Raw genomic sequence first — 16,095 nt, 5'->3', positions numbered from 1 at the left:
ATTGGCTAATATTAGATAATTCGATTTTAGGTTTGGATCCAATTTGATTCTGCTTCGGTTTTTGTTCATATAAATTTATGGATAGTTGTTTTTAGAAGAAAATTTTAGATAATTTGATTTTTGTAAAAAATACCAAAGAAGAAAATATTTTGCGTAATTCGATTTTTTGGATAATTCCGTTTATAAGATAGTGTTTTAATGATATTTTGTTATTTTAAAACTAAATATAATTATTTGAGGTATATAAACTATATATAAAAAAAATTCATCATTCATGATTTGGTTCTGAGTTCGGTTTTTATTTTTCGGTTTCATAGATATAATTAAAATCCATTCGGATATTTATGAAATTTGGTTTGATTTCAGTTTTTTAAGTTCACCACTCTTGAGTCTTCGTCACTATGACATAATTCATAATAACCAATGATATTTTCACATATGATTTTTGATAATGATTTCTCATATGCCTATGGCTTTTATACATATCACTTTAGGTTTGATAGACCTCTTGTGTGCTTAGCCGTAAAGCAAAACGCTTTTCATAAGAGCTTATGAATACTATGCGACCCTTTTGTTATCATCACAACGTGTGGATAAATCAACCTTTAAACTAGTAATTTCCCTCTATCAAAATACAAGTGGTTGAAATATAATGCATAGCTCATTAGTCTTGTAGGCATATGATTAGCAAATTTACTTAGTTTCTAGGAGATGATTGTCGACAATTCATAATGGTTAAGGAGTATATAATAGCGCTTATATTTTTAGGTATCGATTGAATTACATGGTCCCATCATATAGGTTTTGATGTGTCCTCGTTAATGTGTGCACACATGCAGCTAAAAGATTGTTCTAAGTTGAAAAGTTGTTAGTCTACTCCATTTCAAGAATGAATCGTTCTAACTATATTGGTGTGATCATAATCATTAGAAGCCGTAGTTTTCTTTTCCTTTGTGAGTGTCAAGTATGGGACCATGAAGAAGAAACAGTGGAATGATAGATGGAGTGAGAATGACGACTCACAGAGCATCACTAACATTCATATCCCGTTAACTCTTCTATCAACCATCATCATCATAAACAACTTAATATCGAAGCTTTCTTAGTTTTTGTTTTATGTTATAAGCTTTGGCGTGCATCGGGGCAAAGTGATCATGACGACTGAGAGGACACAAACACACATTCCAAACAGGTGTGTACATTTTCTCTATTGGTGGGACCTTGATTTTGGAGACAACGTTTTCGCTTTGGCTTTGAGCACTTGGAAGTTTCTCTATTGGCTTCCTCACACGACTAAGAGTCTAATTCGATGCAATACACTATATGACACTTATTCAAACCTAAAATGTAATAATTCAAGGATAGGAAAAGCAATTTTGTTTTATATGCTACTAAATCAAGTTTTAAATTCAGCTAAATAAGAAAACATACTAAACTCCAAAATTTTATGGGTACCAAAATGGTAGAAGTAAATTGATTTTTCCAAAGAAGCAAAAGCGACTCTATCCTTTTTTGTCATTTGAAATTCATTAAAACCAAGAAAATGATACATGGATACGTGGGTTCGATTTCTGATTAATATTAAATTAGTGTATATAATTTACAAGAATACTATGCATGTAAAATCCAAATTATCATGAATTTTGGTAAACTAGTTTATTGCAAATTTGTTATAATTATTAAAAAAATTGTGATAAAAATTGTTACCAAAACACAAATAGCTGACCTGTCACAGACATCGCATATACGTGGCACATGACTTACGACCCCACCCCCACAAGCTCTTCTTCCCTGCCGATCTGTCACTCCGACCCTCAGGTTCGGACGGCCGTTTTCCCTGTTACAGAAAAACTACATTATTGTAATAGTATTTCACTGACACAGTCGAATCATAAATGTAAAACACTTTTTCATTCTAGAATTTATTACTCTTTTCTTCACAAAGTCACCAAACATCTTTTGCTTTCCAAAACAAAAAGCAGAGGAGGAAGAAGAAGAAGAACAAAGAAAGAATACTCCGCTCTTGATCTCGCTTCCTTCTCAAGCCATCTTCATTACCATTTCTTTTGTCCCTCTCTCTCACACACTTCTGTCCGAAGAAATCTTTTTTTCCTCTTCTTCTTTAAATCCGCCATTTAAACTCCCACAAACACACCATCCTCTCTTTCCGACATACACGTACGATCCATTTATCAAGAGTTTTTTTTTTTTTACTTGTAACGGCTAGTAACTTGAAGAACATGAGATTTGCTTCTTTGAGTTTGGTTCCGGTTCTGCTTCTTCTACTACGATGGGAGCCTTTCACGGAGGCAATGATCAACCCAGTTGACTTCTTAGCTCTCCAAGCGCTACGAAAGTCTCTCGACGACTTGCCGGGTTCCAATTTCTTCGACTCCTGGGACTTCACCGGCGACCCTTGCAGCTTCGCCGGCGTTTACTGCGACGGAGACAACGTCACCGCCCTTAACCTCGGCGATCCAAGAGCCGGGTCGCCCGGTTTATCGGGCCGGATCGACCCGGCCATCGGAAAGCTCTACGCTTTAACGGAGCTCATGATCGTCCCGGGTCGGATCATGGGTTCGTTACCCGACACGATCTCCCACTCCAAAAATCTCCGGTTTTTAGCAATCACCAGAAACTTCATCTCCGGCGAGATTCCGGCGAGTCTCGGCGAGCTTCGCGGACTTAGAACGCTTGATCTGAGTTATAATCAGTTAACCGGGTCGGTTCCTCCGTCGATCGGATCCTTACCGGAGCTATCCAATTTGATTTTATGTCACAATCATTTAAACGGCTCGCTTCCTCGGTTCTTCTCTCAGACACTAACCAGAATCGATCTCAAACGCAACAACCTCACCGGTGCAATTTCTCAAACGTCTCTACCGCCTTCGCTACAATACTTATCACTCGGTTGGAACCAGTTAACCGGTCCGGTAAACCAGGTTTTACTCAGATTAAACCAGCTCAGCTACCTCGATCTCAGCTTAAACCGGTTTACTGGCGCGATTCCCGGTCAGATCTTTGCTTTCCCGATCACGAATCTCCAGCTACAGCGTAATTTCTTCTACGGAGTGGTTCAACCGGCGAATGAGGTGACGATTGCAACCGTCGATTTGAGCTTTAACCGATTCTCCGGCGAGATTTCTCCGCTTCTCTCCAGCGTGCAGAATCTCTATCTGAACAATAACCGGTTCACCGGTCAAGTCCCGGTTACCTTCGTGGATCGGTTATTGGCATCGGGTATACAAACGCTATACCTTCAGCATAATTTCTTGACGGGGATACAGATTAGTCCGGCGGCGGATATTCCGGTGAGCAGCTCTTTGTGTCTTCAGTACAACTGTATGGTGCCGCCGGTACAGACTCCGTGTCCGGTTAAGGCCGGTCCGCAGAAAACCAGACCCACAACGCAATGCAACGAGTGGAGAGGGTAATAATGTCATTGAAATAGTTATGGGTTTTCGGGTCAAATAGATTTTTCTCCGGTTATTTTGTTACAACTTTCGAGTTTCGAGGGTATAAAGAAAAACTATTCGTTTATTCGTTGGTGACTTTGTGAATGAGAACCATAATGCAATGTATGTTTAATTTATTCGTACGGCTTCGAATAAAACGAGCAAGACCTATGTATTAACTAACTCGTTTATAATCTTTTCACTTTATTTATATAAAAGTTTTAAAAGTTCTAAGAGTACTTTTAATCTTTTTTAAAGAACATATTAAAAGCACTAAGTTCTAAAAATATTTTTAGAACATTCACAATCGTTTTCATCTAACAAAATCTCTACTAATAAAAGGGAGCTTTTGAGGCTCCATAGGGCGTCCACATCAGCGGAAAAAAAATTATCCCGAAAGATGACACGTGGCATAAAATATAGTTTTACATTTTAATATTAATTATTTTTAAAAATTGTAAAAAATATGTAAACATACAGCATTAAAAAATGGAAAACTACATTAAACATATGTAAGATTACTATTTTTCACTTTAAAAAAAAGACGGCTTATCTCCATAATATAACATTACCGTTTTATAAAAAAAATAATAAAAGGGAGCTTTTGAGGCTCCATAGGGCGTCCACATCAGCGGAAAAAAAATTATCCCGAAAGATGACACGTGGCATAAAATATAGTTTTACATTTTAATATTAATTATTTTTAAAAATTGTAAAAAATATGTAAACATACAGCATTAAAAAATGGAAAACTACATTAAACATATGTAAGATTACTATTTTTCACTTTAAAAAAAAGACGGCTTATCTCCATAATATAACATTACCGTTTTATAAAAAAAATATATATATAATTTCGAAAATAATAAATATATGTAAAACATACAACATAAAAATGGGAATACTACATTAAACATAAATATGTTTGACTATTTGTCCAAGTTCTTCTATTAAACATTGCCGTTTTACATTAAAAATAGAAAAATACGTAAAGATTTAAACATATATCTTAAAATATAAAATATAGACATTAACTAAATATAAAGTATAAAAAAGAGAAATACTCAATATTTAAAAAAATAAATAATAAGTAAATATTATAAATATATAAATATACAGGCTCCATAGGGCGTCCACATCAGCGGAAAAAATTTCTCCCGAAAGATGACACGTGGCATAAAATATAGTTTTACATTTTAATATTAATTATTTTCGAAAATTGTAAAAAATATGTAAACATACAGCATTAAAAAATGGAAAACTACATTAAACATATGTAAGATTACTATTTTTCACTTTAAAAAAAAGACGGCTTATCTCCATAATATAACATTACCGTTTTATAAAAAAAAAATATATATAATTTCGAAAATAATAAATATATGTAAAACATACAACATAAAAATGGAAATACTACATTAAACATAAATATGTTTGACTATTTGTCCAAGTTCTTCTATTAAACATTGCCGTTTTACATTAAAAATAGAAAAATACGTAAAGATTTAAACATATATCTTAAAATATAAAATATAGACATTAACTAAATATAAAATATAAAAAAGAGAAATACTCAATATTTAAAAAAATAAATAATAAGTAAATATTATAAATATATAAATATACGAATTATATATACAATAATAAGTAAATGCATAATTTTTAAAAAATGGAAAGAGTATATTAAATATTAAACATCTATCTTAAAATGTAAAATATAGATATTAAGTAAATAGAAAATATAAGAAAAAGAAATACACAACTTAAAAACAATGGAAAAAGTATATTAAGATTTAAACATATATCTTAAAATGTAAACTATAGATATTACGCAAATAGAAAGTATAAGAAAAGGAAATACACAATTTTAAAAAATGGAAAAAGTACATTAGTATTTAAACATCTATCTTAAAATGTAAATCAATCTTAAAATATAAAATTATTAGTAAATAGAAAGTATAAGAAATAAAAATACACAATATAAAGAAAAATAAATAATAAGTAAATATATAATATTATCTCGAAAGATGACACATGACATTAAAATATAGTTTTACATTTTAATATTACTTATTTTCGAAAATTATAAAAAATATGTAAACATACAGCATAAAAAAAATGTAAAAACTACATTAAACATATGTAAGATTACTATTTTCACTTAAAAAAAGACAGCTTATCTCCATAATGTAACATTACCGTTTTCTAAAAAAACAAAAAACATTATATATAATTTTGAAAATAATAAATATATGTAAAACTTACAACATAAAAATGGAAATACTACATTAAACATATGTAAGATTACCATTTTACATTTTTATTTTAAGAAAATAATATATAAACATACAACATAAAAAATGAAAAAACTACATTAAACATATGTAAGATTACCATTTTCATTTAAAAAAAGACGGCTTATCTCCATAATGTAACATTACTATTTTGTAAAAAAAAATTATATATAATTTCGAAAATAATAAATAATATGTAAACATACAACATAAAAAATGGAAATACTACATTAAACATATGTAAAATTACCATTTTACATTTAAAAATAACAATAATATGTAAACATACAACATAAAAAAATGGAAAAACTACATTAAACATATGTGAGATTACCATTGTTCACTAAAAAAAAAGGGTTATCTTCATAATGTAACATTACCATTTTATTAAAAAAAGAAAAAAAAACATAAATATAACTATTTGACTATTTGTCCAAGTTCTTCTATTAAACATTGCCGTTTTACATTAAAAATGGAAAAATACGTAAAGATTTAAACATCTATCTTAAAATATAAAATATAGACATTAACTAAATATAAAGTATAAGAAAGAGAAATACTCAATATATAGAAAAATAAATAATAAGTAAATATTATAAATATATAAATATACGAATTATATAAACAATAATAAGTAAATGCACAATTTTTAAAAAATGGAAAGAGTACATTAAATATTAAACATCTATCTTAAAATGTAAAATATAGATATTAAGAAAATAGAAAGTTTAAGAAAAGGAAATACACAATTTAAAAAAATGGAAAAAATACATTAGTATTTAAACATCTATCTTAAAATGTAAATCAATCTTAAAATATAAAATTAGTAAATAGAAAGTATAAGAAATAGAAATACACAATATAAAGAAAAATAAATAATAAGTAAATATATAATATAAGTGAATACCAAATTTAAAAAATGGAAAATTACATTAAGATTTAAAAATATATATTAAAATTTAAAATATAGATATTACGTAAATAGAAAGTAAAACAAATGGAAATATACAATTTAAAAAAATGGAAAACATACATTAAGATTTAAACATCTATCTTAAAATGTAAAATAGAGATATTAAGTAAATTAAAAGTACAAGAAATGGAAATACATATACATGAAAATAAATAATAATTAAATAATGTAAATATATAATATATGAATTATATATGTAATAATAAGTAAATACACAATTTTTTAAAAATGGAAAAAGTTAATCAAGCATTAAACATCTATCTTAAAATGTAAAATATATAATATAAGTAAATACACAATTTAAAAAATGGAAAACATTAATATTTAAATATATATTTAAAAATATAAAATATAGATATTACGTAAATAAAAATATAAGAAATGGAAATAAACATTAAAAAAAATGGAAAAAGTACATTAAGATTTAAGCATCTATCTTTAAATGTACTTCTATCTTAAAATGGTAGTAAATTATATAAAAATGAAAATACCACATTAAACAAAAAAAAATGTATAGTTTTACATCAAGAAAGTCTCTATAAAACTCATTATTCCATCCACATCAACCTCACACTATTAAGGAAAATTTCAAAGCACTCGAGCAAAAAAATGGTTTCACTATCAACTCTTGCCGTCTCAGAAACCTTTAATGACCTTGAATGAGATTTTTTTATAACAGCAAACTTTTTGTTAGGTGGATTCATTGTTGGGAAACCCGCAACTTCCAAAAGTCAAACTTATTCATGGGAATTGAATTGCTTTTCATAGACTCAAAGGTATTCTTACAAATTTAAATTAATCTAATCTATAATTTTATTGTTAATATTCATACTAACTCTTTCATGATCAAACCATTTCAGTTAATAACCATTCAAGCGTTTATCCCGAAACACTTCCTTCCTCGCCGAATCAGGTATTGGTTCATGTTAGTTTAGTATTGTTTTTGGTTTACTAACCGGTTTAGGATGGTCCTATTGTAAATATAATTTAAGTTGGTTTAGCATATATTATGTTTAAAATAACTTAAATTAAATAATAATAATATTATGCTTAAAATATAATTTTAGAGAGTTTTCAAATATAGTTTACAGAACATTATAGGTGATGAATTTAATTTATTAAATTCGTTTATTACTTAAAACTAAGTTTTTTAAAAAAACATACTGAGTTATACATATCAATGATGGATTGGTGAGTATAACATGAAGACAAAAATATAAATATCTGATTTTCAAGATAAGAAATTCAGCTTTTATTCAGATACTCAATATATAATATCTTAAATTATGTTTTAAAAAATTACATAATTTATATATATATATTAATCTTTAAAACTTAACTATTATATTATATATGAATAATTTTTTAAATAAAAATAATTTCTGATTTAAAATAAAAATAAAAACAACAAATGTTTATTTTTAAATAATGGATGTAATTTACATTATACTATCATTTAACAAGTTTTAGATACGTTTTGATATATCATTATTTTTTATTTCCAGAAAACAATAAATTGTTAAACATCAATATCATCTAGGTTAAGTATACGAACAACAAAAATTCAAACATCACAAAAAATATTTACATAACCATTATAATACAATAATTTAATCAAAAATACAATTAAAAAATATTAAAAAGAATAGTTATATACTTAATATTTGAAAATAAAAGATATTTTTGCTAAAATTATACTTACCTGGCCAAGGAGATCGACCATCTTTTTACGGATCATTCGAATGTTGAGCATGTGGTCGATCCAAAAATACTCTGCAATTTAATAAAATCTCTAAAACATTTATTCCAACACTCAAAAGATAGTTTTGCTAAATATGATAACTAGATAGCCAATAAAATTACAAAAAAATATTTAAATAGTAAAAAATATGTTAATTTAATGTGTTAAAATTTAAAAATAAATTTTAATTATGACATGTATTTTAACATTTATATAAATATAAATCATAGCCTTAATATAAATAATTTAACAACTTAAATTAAAAAAAAATAAAAATCTCGGGCGTAGCCCGGGTTAATCCCTAGTAAAGTTCTAAAAATACTCTTAAGAACATTTACAATTGTTTTCTTAACTTTTGTTCATTAATGACAGTTTTAAAAATCTGCAAAACATAATATTTTTCTAAGTTAAAACTATTAAAATTTACAGGTAAATCAACAATGAAAATCTAAAACCAAAAGTCTATAGCAGACACAAATAAGCTATTTAATATTTGAAACTCTTAATATTTAAATTGTATTAGATGCTAGATTATCAATAGTATTATATTATCTCAGTTTAAAATCCTTACTAATAAAAGAGACCTTTTGAGGCTCCATAGAGCATCCACATCAGCAAAAAAAACTTCTCCCGAAAGATGACACGTGGCATAAAATATAGTTTTACATTTTAATATGAGAAAAATCCTTACTAATAAAAGGGACCTTTTGAGGCTCCATAGAGCGTCCACATCAGCAAAAAAAACTTCTCCCAAAAGATGACACGTGGCATAAAATATAGTTTTATACTTTAATATTACTAATTTTCGCAAATGATAAATAAGTAATCTCTACTAATAAAAGGGAGCTTTTGAGGCTCCATAGGGCGTCCACATCAGCGGAAAAAATTCCTCCCGAAAGATGACACGTGGCATAAAATATAGTTTTACATTTTAATATTACTTATTTTCGAAAATTGTAAAAAAATATGTAAACATACAGCATAAAAAAATGGAAAAACTACATTAAACATATGTAAGATTACTATTTTTCACTTAAAAAAAAGATGGCTTATCTCCATAATGTAACATTACCGTTTTATAAAAAACATTATATATAATTTCGAAAATAATATATATATGTAAAACATACAACATAAAAATGGAAATACTACATTAAACATATGTAGACGCCATTTTACATTTAAAAATAAAAATAATATGTAAATATACAACATAAAAAAATGGAAAATTTACATTTAACATATGTAAGATTACCATTGTTCACTAAAAAACGGTTTATCTTCATAATGTAACCTTGCCATTTTATATAAAAAAAAACATAATATAACTATTTCACTATTTGTCCAAGTTCTTCTATTAAACATTGCCGTTTTACATTAAAAATAGAAAAATACGTAAAGATTTAAACATCTATCTTAAAATATAAAATATAGACATTAACTAAATATAAAGTATAAGAAAGCAAAATACTCAATATATAGAAAAATAAATAATAATTAAATATTATAAATATATAAATATACGAATTATATATACAATAATAAGTAAATGCACAATTTTTAAAAAATGGAAAGAGTACATTAAATATTAAACATCTATCTTAAAATGTAAAATATAGATATTAAGTAAATAGAAAGTATAAGAAAAAGTACATTAGTATTTAAACATCTATCTTAAAATGTAAATCAATCTTAAAATATAAAATTATTAGTAAATAGAAAGTATAAGAAATAGAAATACACAATATAAGAAAAATAAATAATAGGTAAATATATAATATAAGTAAATACCAAATTTAAAAAATGGGAAATTACATTAAGATTTAAAAATATATATTAAAATTTAAAATATAGATATTACGTAAATAGAAAGTATAACAAATGGAAATATACAATTTAAAAAAAATGGAAAACGTACATTAAGATTTAAACATCTATCTTAAAATGTAAAATAGATATATTAAGTAAATGAAAGTACAATAAATGGAAATACATATACACGAAAATAAATAATAAGTAAATAATGTAAATATATAATATATGAATTATATATGTAATAATAAGTAAATACACAATTTTTTAAAAAATGGAAAAAGTTCATCAAGCATTAAGCATCTATCTTAAAATGTAAAATATTTAAATATCTATTTTAAAATACACAATTTATAAAGCATTAAGCAAATATAAGTAAATACACAATTTAAAAAATGGAAAAAAGTACATTAATATTTAAATATCTATTTTAAAATATAAAATATAGATATTACGTAAATAAAAATATAAGAAATAGAAATAAACATTTTAAAAAATGAAAAAAAGTATATTAAGATTTAAGCATCTATCTTAAAATGTACTTCTATCTTAAAATGGTAGTAAATTATATAAAAAATAGAAATACCACATTAAACAAAAAAAATGTATAGTGTTACATCAAGAAAGTCCCTATAAAATTTATTATTCCATCCACATCAACCTCACACTATTAAGGAAAATTTCAAAGCACTCGAGCAAAAAAATAGTTTCACCATCAACTCTTGCCGTCCCAGAAACCTTTAATGACCTTGAATGATATTTTTTTATAACAACAAACTTTTTGTAAGGTGGATTCATTGTTGGGAATTGAATTGCTTTTCATAGACTCAAAGGTATTCTTACAAATTTAAATTAATCTAATCCATAATTTTATTGTTAATATTCATACTAACTCTTTCATGATCAAACCATTTCAGTTAATAACCATTCAAGCGTTTATCCCGAAACACTTCCTTCCTCGCCGAATCAGGTATTGGTTCATGTTGGTTTAATATCGTTTTTGGTTTACTAACCGGTTTAGGATGGTCCTATTGTAAATATAATTTAAGTTGGTTTAGCATATATTATGTTTAAAATAACTTAAATTAAATAATAATAATATTATGCTTAAAATATAATTTTAGAGAGTTTTCAATATAGTTTACAGAACATTATAGGTGATGAATTTAATTTATTAAATTCGTTTATTACTTAAAACTAAGTTTTTTAAAAAACATACTGAGTTATAAATATCAATGATGGATTGGTGAGTATAACATGAAAACAAAAATATAAATATCTGATTTTCAAGATAAGAAATTTAGCTTTTATTCAGATACTCAATATATAATATCTTAAACTATTTTTTGAAAAATATACATAATTTATATATATATATATTAATCTTCCAAACTTAAACTATTATATTATATATGAATAATGTTTTTAAATAAAAATAATTTCTGATTTAAAATAAAAATAAAAACAACAAATGGTTATTTTCAAATAATGGATGTAATTTACATTATACTATCATTTAACAAGTATTCGATGCGTTTTGATATATCATTATTTTCTATTTTCAGAAAACAATAAATTGTTAAACATCAATATCATCTAGGTTAAGTATACGAACAACACAAATTCAAACATCACAAAAAATATTTACATAACCATTATAATACAATAATTTAATAAAAAAATACAATAAAAAAAATTAAAAAGAATAGTTATATACTTAATATTTGAAAATAAAAGATATTTTTGCTAAAACTGTACTTACCTGGCCAAGGAGATCGACCATCCTTTTAAGGATCGATCGAATGTTGAGCATGTGGTCGATCCGAAAATACTCTGCAGTTTAATAAAATCTCTAAAACATTTATTCCAACACTCAAAAGATAGTTTTGCTAAATATGATAACTAGATAGCCAATAAAATTACAAAAAAAATATTTAAATAGTAAAAAATATGTTAATTTAACGTGTTAAAATTTAAAAATAAATTTTAATTATGACAGGCATTTTAACATTTATATAAATATATATCATAGCCTAAATATAAATAATTTAACAACTTAAATTAGAAAAAAAATAAAAATCCCGGGCGTAGCCCGGGTTAATCCCTAGTCCTTACTAATAAAAGGGACCTTTTGAGGCTCCATAGAGCGTCTACATCAGCAAAAAAACTTCTCCCGAAAGATGACACGTGGCATAAAATATAGTTTTACATTTTAATATTACTAATTTTCGAAAATTATAAATAATATGTAAACATACAGCATAAAAAATGGAAAAACTACATTAAAGATATGTAAAATTACCATTTTTCACTTAAAAAAAAGACGGTTTATCTCCATAATGTAACATTACCGTTTTATAAAAAAAATCCTTACTAATAAAAGAGACCTTTTAAGACTCCATAGAGCGTCCACATCAGCAAAAAAACTTATCCCGAAAGATGACAAGTTGCATAAAATATAGTTTTACATTTTAATTTTACTAATTTTCGAAAATTATAAATAATATGTAAACATACAGCACAAAAAATGGAAAAACTACATTAAAAATATGTAAGATTATCATTTTTCACTTTAAAAAAAGACGGCTTATCTTCATAATGTAACATTACCGTTTTATAAAAAAAAACAAAAAACATTCTATATAATTTTGCAAATAATAAATATACGTAAAAATACAACATAAAAAATGGAAATACTACACTAAACATATGTAAGATTATCATATTACATTTTTATTTTAAAAAAAATAAAATGTAAACATACAACATAAAAATGGAAAAACTACATTAAACATATGTAAAATTACCATTTTTCACTAAAAAAAAGACGGTTTATCTCCATATATAATTTAGAAAATAATAAATAATATGTAAACAGACAACTTAAAAAATGAAAATAATACATTAAGCATCCTTACTAATAAAAGGGACCTTTTAAGACTCCATAGAGCGTCCACATCAGCAAAAAAACTTCTCCCGAAAGATGACAAGTTGCATAAAATATAGTTTTACATTTTAATTTTACTAATTTTCGAAAATTATAAATAATATGTAAATATACAGCACAAAAAATGGAAAAACTACATTAAAAATATGTAAGATTATCATTTTTCACTTTAAAAAAAGACGGCTTATCTTCATAATGTAACATTACCGTTTTATAAAAAAAACAAAAAACATTCTATATAATTTTGCGAATAATAAATATATGTAAAAATACAACATAAAAAATGGAAATACTACACTAAACATATGTAAGATTATCATATTTTACATAGAGCGTCTACATCAGCAAAAAAACTTCTCCCGAAAGATGACACGTGGCATAAAATATAGTTTTACATTTTAATATTACTAATTTTCGAAAATTATAAATAATATGTAAACATACAGCATAAAAAATGGAAAACTACATTAAAGATATGTAAAATTACCATTTTTCACTTAAAATAAAGACGGTTTATCTCCATAATGTAACATTACCGTTTTATAAAAAAAATCCTTACTAATAAAAGAGACCTTTTAAGACTCCATAGAGCGTCCACATCAGCAAAAAAACTTATCCCGAAAGATGACAAGTTGCATAAAATATAGTTTTACATTTTAATTTTACTAATTTTCGAAAATTATAAATAATATGTAAACATACAGCACAAAAAATGGAAAAACTACATTAAAAATATGTAAGATTATCATTTTTCACTTTAAAAAAAGACGGCTTATCTTCATAATGTAACATTACCGTTTTATAAAAAAAAACAAAAAAACATTCTATATAATTTTGCAAATAATAAATATACGTAAAAATACAACATAAAAAATGGAAATACTACACTAAACATATGTAAGATTATCATATTACATTTTTATTTTAAAAAAAATAAAATGTAAACATACAACATAAAAATGGAAAAACTACATTAAACATATGTAAAATTACCATTTTTCACTAAAAAAAAGACGGTTTATCTCCATATATAATTAGAAAATAATAAATAATATGTAAACAGACAACTTAAAAAATGAAAATAATACATTAAGCATCCTTACTAATAAAAGGGACCTTTTAAGACTCCATAGAGCGTCCACATCAGCAAAAAAACTTCTCCCGAAAGATGACAAGTTGCATAAAATATAGTTTTACATTTTAATTTTACTAATTTTCGAAAATTATAAATAATATGTAAATATACAGCACAAAAAATGGAAAAACTACATTAAAAATATGTAAGATTATCATTTTTCACTTTAAAAAAAGACGGCTTATCTTCATAATGTAACATTACCGTTTTATAAAAAAAACAAAAAACATTCTATATAATTTTGCGAATAATAAATATATGTAAAAATACAACATAAAAAATGGAAATACTACACTAAACATATGTAAGATTATCATATTACATTTTTATTTTAAAAAAAATAAAATGTAAACATACAACATAAAAATGGAAAAACTACATTAAACATATGTAAAATTACCATTTTTCACTAAAAAAAGACGGTTTATCTCCATATATAATTTAGAAAATAATAAATAATATGTAAACAGACAACTTAAAAAATGAAAATAATACATTAAGCATATGTAATATTACCATTTTACATTTAAAAATAACAATAATATGTAAACATACAACATAAAAAAATAGAAAAACTACATTAAACATATGTAAGATTACCATTTTCACTAAAAGAAATGGCTTATCTTCATAATGTAACATTACCATTTTATATAAAAAAGAAAAAAAAAACATAAATATAACTATTTGACTATTTGTCCAAGTTCTTGTATTAAACATTGCCGTTTTACATTAAAAATGGAAAAATACATTAAGATTTAAACATCTATCTTAAAATATAAAATATCGATATTAACTAAATATAAAGTATAAGAAAGAGAAATACTCAATATATAGAAAAATAAATAATAAGTAAATATTATAAATATATAAATATACGAATAATATATACAATAATAAGTAAATGCATAATTTTTAAAAATGGAAAGAGTACATTAAATATTAAACATCTATCTTAAAATGTAAAATATGGATATTAAGTAAATATAAACTATAAGAAAAAGAAATACACAACTTAAAAACAATGGAAAAAGTATATTAAGATTTAAACATCTATCTTAAAATGTAAAATATAGATATTACCCAAATAGAAAGTATAAGAAAAGAAATACACAATTTAAAAAAATGGAAGAAGTACATTAGTATTTATATATCTATCTTAAAATGTAAATCTATCTTAAAATATAAAATTATTAGTAAATAGAAGTATAAGAAATAGAAATACACAATATAAAGAAAAATAAATCATAAGTAAATATATAATATAAGTAAATACCCAATTTAAAAAATGGAAAATTACATTAAGATTTAAAAATATATCTTAAAATTTAAAATATAGATATTACGTAAATAGAAAGTATAACAAATGGAAATATACAATTTAAAAAAAAAAAAGGAAAACGTACATTAAGATTTAAACATCTATCTTAAAATGTAAAATAGAGATATTAAGTAAATAAAAAGTCATGAAGTGGAAATAAACATTAAGCATTAAATATATAATATATGAATTATCAATAAATAATAAGTAGATAATGTAAATATATAATATATGAATTATCTATATAATAATAAGTAAATACACAATTTTTTTTAAAAAATGGAAAAATTTCATTAAGCATTAAACATCTATCTTAAAATGTAAAATATATAATATAAGTTAATACACAATTTGAAAAAAATGGAAAAATTACATTAAGATTTAAATATCTATTTTAAAATATAAAATATAGATATT

The 16,095-nt window shown here is 24.6% G+C and overlaps 1 protein-coding gene across 1 annotated transcript; it reads left to right on the top strand.

The window, feature by feature from the left end:
* Positions 1–64: 64 nt before the first annotated feature.
* On the top strand, positions 65–3,634 carry LOC103836699 (LRR receptor-like serine/threonine-protein kinase ERL1). The gene has a single exon (XM_009112992.2). The coding sequence runs from the start codon at positions 2,241–2,243 to the stop codon at positions 3,432–3,434; it is 1,194 nt and encodes a 397-aa protein (XP_009111240.1). The 5' UTR covers positions 65–2,240; the 3' UTR covers positions 3,435–3,634.
* The last annotated feature ends 12,461 nt before the right edge of the window (positions 3,635–16,095 follow it).

This window comes from Brassica rapa, chromosome A09, assembly GCF_000309985.2.
Source record: "Brassica rapa cultivar Chiifu-401-42 chromosome A09, CAAS_Brap_v3.01, whole genome shotgun sequence".
Lineage (NCBI taxonomy): Eukaryota > Viridiplantae > Streptophyta > Magnoliopsida > Brassicales > Brassicaceae > Brassica > Brassica rapa.
This window is presented reverse-complemented; position numbering and strand designations above follow the sequence as displayed.